General features: G+C 71.7%; 1 protein-coding gene across 1 annotated transcript; it reads right to left on the bottom strand.

The window, feature by feature from the left end:
- Positions 1–296: 296 nt before the first annotated feature.
- Positions 297–5,269, bottom strand: EFNA4 (ephrin A4). The gene is made up of 6 exons (XM_035567504.2): positions 5,134–5,269; positions 2,308–2,600; positions 1,282–1,350; positions 1,110–1,169; positions 769–1,034; positions 297–661 (listed from the first exon to the last, which is right to left on the bottom strand). Exons 1-5 carry the CDS (start codon positions 5,244–5,246, stop codon positions 940–942), a joined length of 630 nt encoding a protein of 209 aa, XP_035423397.1. The 5' UTR covers positions 5,247–5,269; the 3' UTR covers positions 297–661; positions 769–939.
- Between the last annotated feature and the right edge of the window lie 818 nt (positions 5,270–6,087).

Below are 6,087 nucleotides of genomic sequence, written 5' to 3'. Positions count from 1 at the left end.
GACCAGGGCGCTCGGCCTGGGGCTGTGGGAGAGCGACCCCCGCTCTGCCACCCCCTCGCCCCTGCCCCTCTGCAGGTGCCGGCGCCAGGCCCTGCCACCAGGCACTAATTGCAGGCGACTGATCCGTAATTAAAGCTCTCCCTGTCACATGAGCTGACGTCTCAATATCAATCGCTGCAATTAACCCCCCCCCAGCCTGAAAGGTTGCGGCAAAGGCTGCGAGACGGACACCCCAGCATCCCGCGGGGACAGGGACCGCGCTTGGGACAGGGGCGCAGAGCCCGAGGGCACGGTGGTCTTGCAAATACTGTATTACTTGGCTCAGTCACTACCAGGGGTTAAAACCAAACTGTACGGACTGGAACCGCACGGAGGAGGAGGGCGTCTTCGCAGAAGACAGATCGGTGTCCTCGCTGGAGGACAAGGCGAGCGGAGGGGCCGGGCGCCTGCCTCCATCCAGCGCCCAGAGGAGCTGTCGCCCTGCTCCAGGGCTTGGGGGTCCCCGGCCCCCCGCAGCAGGGGGTCCATGGGGGAAGGCACAAGATGAGGAGACGGCCCTGGGGCAGAGCAGGTGTCCAAGGAGCTGCAGGGAGCCCACAGCGCCGGGGCAGGGTGGCTGTCGGGGCCGGCGTGCAGGGATGCTGGCAGGGAAGCAAGGCCCCTAGGAAGGAGAAAGCGCCATCAGGAGACGCTGCGGCACGGCCGAGGGGCACAGCTCCAGGGGCTGCAGAGCTGCCTGGCCCAGGGAGCCCCCCGGGATCCCCTCACCTTCCAGCCGGGAGCCCCTGGCCCCCAGCTCAGCTCGGCAGGGGGTTGGCAGGAGAGTTGTGGCCCAGGGCTGCCCCACGGGCTCGGTGGGACAGTGGCAGGAGAAAAACGTTTGCAAGCGGCCAGCGTGGCGGAGGAGCCCGTGTCCCCGCCGCGGGCAGCGCCGCGGGGTCAGATCCAGAGCAGGGCGAGGAGCGTAAGAGCCAGGCACTGGGCATGGCGCTGCTGCAGGGCCGGGGCCGCGGTGTCCCGGGGTGTCCCTGTGTCTGCAAGGGCAGGAGCAGAGGTCAGCGCGAGGCGGCCCGGGGGGGCCCCCCACCCCAACCCCACCTCGTACTCACCCTCGGGGGCTCCTCGCCCGCGGGGCTGGGAGTTGGGAACCTCTGTCACCGGCTCCGGCGCTGCAACAAACCCAGAAGACGTCAGAGAGCCGGCGTCCCCCCGGCACCAGCGCGCGCCTCCCCGAGCCCCAGTGCAAACCAGTGCCCCCCAGCAGCCCCCCCACGGACTCACTGGTGGCTCTGCAGCAGACGGAGACGCGCAGCTTCAGGCAGCGCCCGGCGCTCTCGGGGCTCGGCAGGGCTGGGCAGAGCGGACACAGCAGCTGCCGCGGGCACCGGCACCGGCACCGGCGCCCTGGACGGGAGCCCCGGGGCTCCCCGACGGGCCGGGCCGGGCCGGGCCAGAGCCGGGCCTGGCGCGCCCCCTCCCGGCGGAATGCGGGGCGTGAATCCCCCCCCCCCGCCCATCCAGACCCCCCCCCCCCACCTCCCACACAGCCCCGTTTCTCCGTGCGCCTCGCCCCCGGGGGCACCCAGATGCCCCCCACACCCCTCCTGCACCTCTGGCTGCATCCAAAGTCATGGTGCACCCCCCCCCGGGGGGGCACCCAGACCTCCCCCACCTCCCCGTGCCCTGATCCCTCATGCAGCCAGAGCTCTAGGTACAGCTGGAGCCCCCCCCAACCCCAGTTGCATGCACAGCCCCAGGTGCAATCACTGCACCCTCCCGTGTGCCCCAATCCTGATCGCATCCAGACCCCTGGGTGCATTCAGACAACCCCCCCCCCCAGTTCTCCTCAACCCCGATTGCATCCTGCCCCTCCGCGTGCTCCAACCCCAGTTCCATGCAGACCACTGCTACACCCCAACCTTCCCATGTGCCCCAATCCTGGTTGCACGGGTGCAGCCAGACCCCCAGTGCACCCCGACCCATTGCACCCAGACCCCCAGTGCACCCTGACCCATTGCACCCAGTGCACCCTGACCCATTGCACCCAGATCCCCAGTGCACCCACACCTCCGATGCACCACAACCCCATTTGCACCCAGACCCCAGGCACAGCTGGTACCCCCCAGGCACCCCAGCCCTGGGGGCAGCCAGACCCCCAGTGCACCCCAAGCCCAGCTGCACCCCGACCCCTGCTGCACCCCACTACAACCGCATGCAACCCCCCAGCCCACGCCAGCCCCAACGCACCCCGACCTGGGTGCACCCAGAGCCCCGGGGATGCCCCAGGCCCCCAGCACGGGCACTCACAGATGTAGTAGTAGGTCTCCCCCGGCTGGAACTCGAAGCCGAGCGAGAAGGGGGTGAAGCGCTGGATCTTCTCTGAGAAGCGGACGGGCCCGAAGGGCGCCTGGGGCTGGTTGCACTCCCAGCGTTTGAAGGCCCCGGGGGTCTCGTAGCAGCCGCGGTAGCCCTCCCGGTCCACCATGAAGAGCGTGAACGTCTCTGCCCGGCCGGCGGGCACAGCCCCCTCGTAGTGCGGGCAGTAGATGTCCAGGTAGTCATTGATGGACACCTGGATGGAGTAGTCGTCCCGCAGGAACCTGCCGGGCAGGGAGGAGCTGGGGAGTGGGCACCAGGGGTCCGGGAGAGACGCCCCCCACCCCGTGCTGCTCTGCTCAGCCCCCTCCTCGCCCCGGCAGAGCGGGTGGCCAGGCTTTTGTTGAAACAGCTACCGGGCACCCGGCCTCTCCAAACAAACAGGCATCAGCTCCGATTAGCTGCAGCCCGATGGAGCTGAATGGGCTCAGCGGTTGCAGCTGGGGGGCCGGGGCTGGCCTGCAGGAGCCCGGCCACGCGGGCCAGGGCCAGGGGCCAGGGCACAAAGCCCCTCGCCCCAGGCAGCAGCCTCACGGCCCCCAGCGCTGATCGGCGGTGACACCCCGATGGGGGGTGGCCCCGAGTGCTGCTGGCCTTGCAATGGGGCAGCTGCTGGGGTTGGCGGGGGGGGGCTCTGGCCCCAAAGAGGGGCTGCCCCAGCTGTGCAAACCCAGCCCGGGGACGGGCAGGGGAGGGGGCACAGCCCAGGTACCTGTGCAGGCAGGCACGCACCGACGCGGCATGAGCTCACGCCTGTGCAAACAGCTTGTGCAGCCAGGCCAGGGTGGAGCAGACACCTCTGCAGACACACACGTGTGCACACACATGCAGACATGCACACATGTGTGCACATGCTCGGTTCTGCCAGCCCGGGGCGGGAGGTGCAGCAGGAGTCCATCTCCCCCATCCCCACCCCAGTAGGGTGGCAGCCCCCCCCCACGCCCACGTCTCCCAGTCGGCTGGATCCTGCTGCAGCCGGGGCAAGCACTGGGCTGGGTGTCGAGCTGGCAGCAGGCAGAGCCCTGGCCGTGCTGGCAGAGCTGTGGTGGGACAGGGGACTCCTGAGGCTCAGCAGCCTGGCTGCTCGCAGAGATGGGGACAAGGATGGGGACGTGGAGCCAGCACCTGGGACTGGGTGCTCCCCTGCACCCTTTACCAGCCTGACAGGGTGGGATGGATGTGGGGACCAGCACAGCCCAGGGCTCCCATCGCCCGCTTGCTGCAGCCAACCCAGCAGTGCTGCCCCATCTCCGGGGCTACTTCTGGCCCAGGAGGGCCAGCGGGGAGCCCCCCCGGCCAGCAGCCTCCCCCTTCTCCTGCCCCCATGCCCAGCCGGGGCAGTGTTTACACCAGGCGCAGATTTTTGGCAGCTGTGGCAGAGACCGGCGCATTAATCACCGGGCCGGCAGCGCTGTCGGGCCTGGGAGGCTCAGGCCTCTGTGAGCCCCCCCCAAGCCGGGGGCTCTTCGAGGACAGGACCAGGCGTGGGCTCCCAGCTGACTCAGAGCATCAGCCAGGCTGCTCCCGCTGGGCTACGCTGGCCGGGACGAGCCCAGGCAGGGCTGAGGGCTCCCGGGGGCCAGGGCCCACACCCTGACCCTGCAGATGGGTGCTCAGCACCCCAGCCCTGTGCTGAGCAACCCCCCTCCTCCATCACCGGGCGCCTGTGGGCTTTGGGTCCCACCTCCTGCATCCATGGCTCCCCACACCCGAGGTGGTGCCCCAAACCCTGCTCGGGTGTGTGCCCACCTGCCTCAGCCTGGCTCCACAGGCACGAGCCCCCCACGGGGGAGCACGGCTCCAGGGCCCCCAGCACAGCGCTCCGACCCTGCCCCCTGCACTCCCCCCTCCTCCAGCGCCCAGAGCAGCCCCGAGCCTGGAAATGCCTAAAATGGAGGAGGCCAGGAGGGAGGGATGGGTTTGAGGCGAGTGCGGGGCTGGACCCCAGCCCAGGGATGATGGCAGAGACGCGGGCGGCACCCCCGGCCAGGGGGGCGATGCTGGGCTCGGTGCCCACCAGCACGATGCCCAGAGCGGGTGACCAGTTTGGCGCCACCCGAGGATGCCCCACCGAGGGTGGGGGGCTTGGTGCTGCCCAGGGGTGGCTGGCAGGTTGGGGACACCCAGGGCTTGCTGCCACCGGGGGCTCGGTGCCAGCAAAGGATGCCCAACACCACCGGGGGCACAGTGCCACCCAGGGGTGCCCACCAGCTCCCTCTCACCTGGGGGTGCCCACTGGCTTGGTACCACCCCGGGCTCGGTGTCAGCCGGTGGTGCCCAAAGGCTTGCTGTCACCCGGGAGTGCCCGGTGCCACCGGAGGTGCCCGATGGCTTGGTGCCACCTAGGTCTTGGTGCCACCAGAGGTGCCCGATGGCTCAGTGGCGCCCGGGGCTCGGTGGCACCCCGAGGTGCCCCGTGGCTCGGTGCCGCCCGAAGGACTCAGCGGCTCGGTGCCAGCCGGGGCTCGGCGCCCACTGGGGATGCCCGGTGGCTCGGTGCCCGCCGGCTCCGCCTCGCCCTGGGGTCCCGCCGCCCCGGTACCGCGACCCTCCCGTCGGCGCGGCCCCGGCTTCGCACGGCGGCGGGGCCGCCCCGTGCCCAGGTGCCGAGCACCGGCCGCGCTGCGCGGGCTCGGGGCCGGTGCCGCTCCCGGTGCCGCTCCCGGTGCCGCTCCCGGTGCCTCGCCCGGGCTCGGCCGCGCCGCCCGGCGCACACAAAGGCGGGCGGCCCGGGCCGCCCCGGTGCGGCGGCGCTACCTGGGGTTGCTCCCGTTCCAGTGGACGCCGTGTCGGAGGCCGCGCACCGGCGGCGGCGGTGCCCAGAGCAGCGGCGCCCAGAGCAGGAGCCCGAGCAGCGGCGCGGGGCGCATGGCTCCGCCGGCGGCGGGCGGGGGGCGGCGGCGGCGGCGGCGGCCGGGGGCGGGGGCCGGGGGCGGCCCGGCCCGGCCCGGCCCGGCCCGGCCAGGCCCGCCCCGCCCCGCCAACTTCGGGCCAATCCGCGCTGCGCCGCCGCCCGGCAACTTCCCCGAGTGCCATTAACCCTTTGGAGAGGGGGGGGCGGCACCGGCACCCCGCCACCGGCACGGCATCCCCGGAACCGACCGGCACCGGCACGGCATCCCCGGAACCGATCGGGACTGGGACCGCCGCCCCCGGCATCCCCGGTACTGATCGGGACTGGAACCACCGCAGCCGGCACCGGCCTGGCATCCCCGGTACCGATCGGGACTGGGACCACCACCCCCAGCACGGGCTCGGCATCCCCAGTACCGCCTGGCACCGGCCCAGCATCCCCGGTACCGACTGGGACTGCTGCCCCCAGCACTGGCCCGGCATCCCTGGTACCGATCAGGACTAGGACCACCGCCCCTGGCATCCCCGGTACCGATCGGGACTGGAACCACCGCAGCCGGCACCGGCCTGGCATCCCCGGTACCGCCTGGGGCTGGGACCGCCACCCCTGCCATCCCCGGTACCGATCGGGACTGGGACCACCGCAGCCGGCACCGGCCTGGCATCCCCGGTACCGACTGGGGCTGGGACCGCCACCCCTGGCATCCCCGGTACCGATCGGGACTGGGACCACCACCCCCAGCACGGGCTCGGCATCCCCAGTACCACCTGGCACTGGCCCAGCATCCCCAGTACCAATCAGGACTGGGACTGCCAACCCTGGCATCCCTGGTACCGACCTGGCATCCCCGGTACCGA

The sequence above is a fragment of the Cygnus atratus genome, chromosome 28, assembly GCF_013377495.2.
Source record: "Cygnus atratus isolate AKBS03 ecotype Queensland, Australia chromosome 28, CAtr_DNAZoo_HiC_assembly, whole genome shotgun sequence".
NCBI classification, from domain to species: Eukaryota; Metazoa; Chordata; class Aves; order Anseriformes; family Anatidae; genus Cygnus; species Cygnus atratus.
Note: the sequence above shows the minus strand (reverse complement) of the source record. Positions and strands in the feature narration are given on the sequence as shown.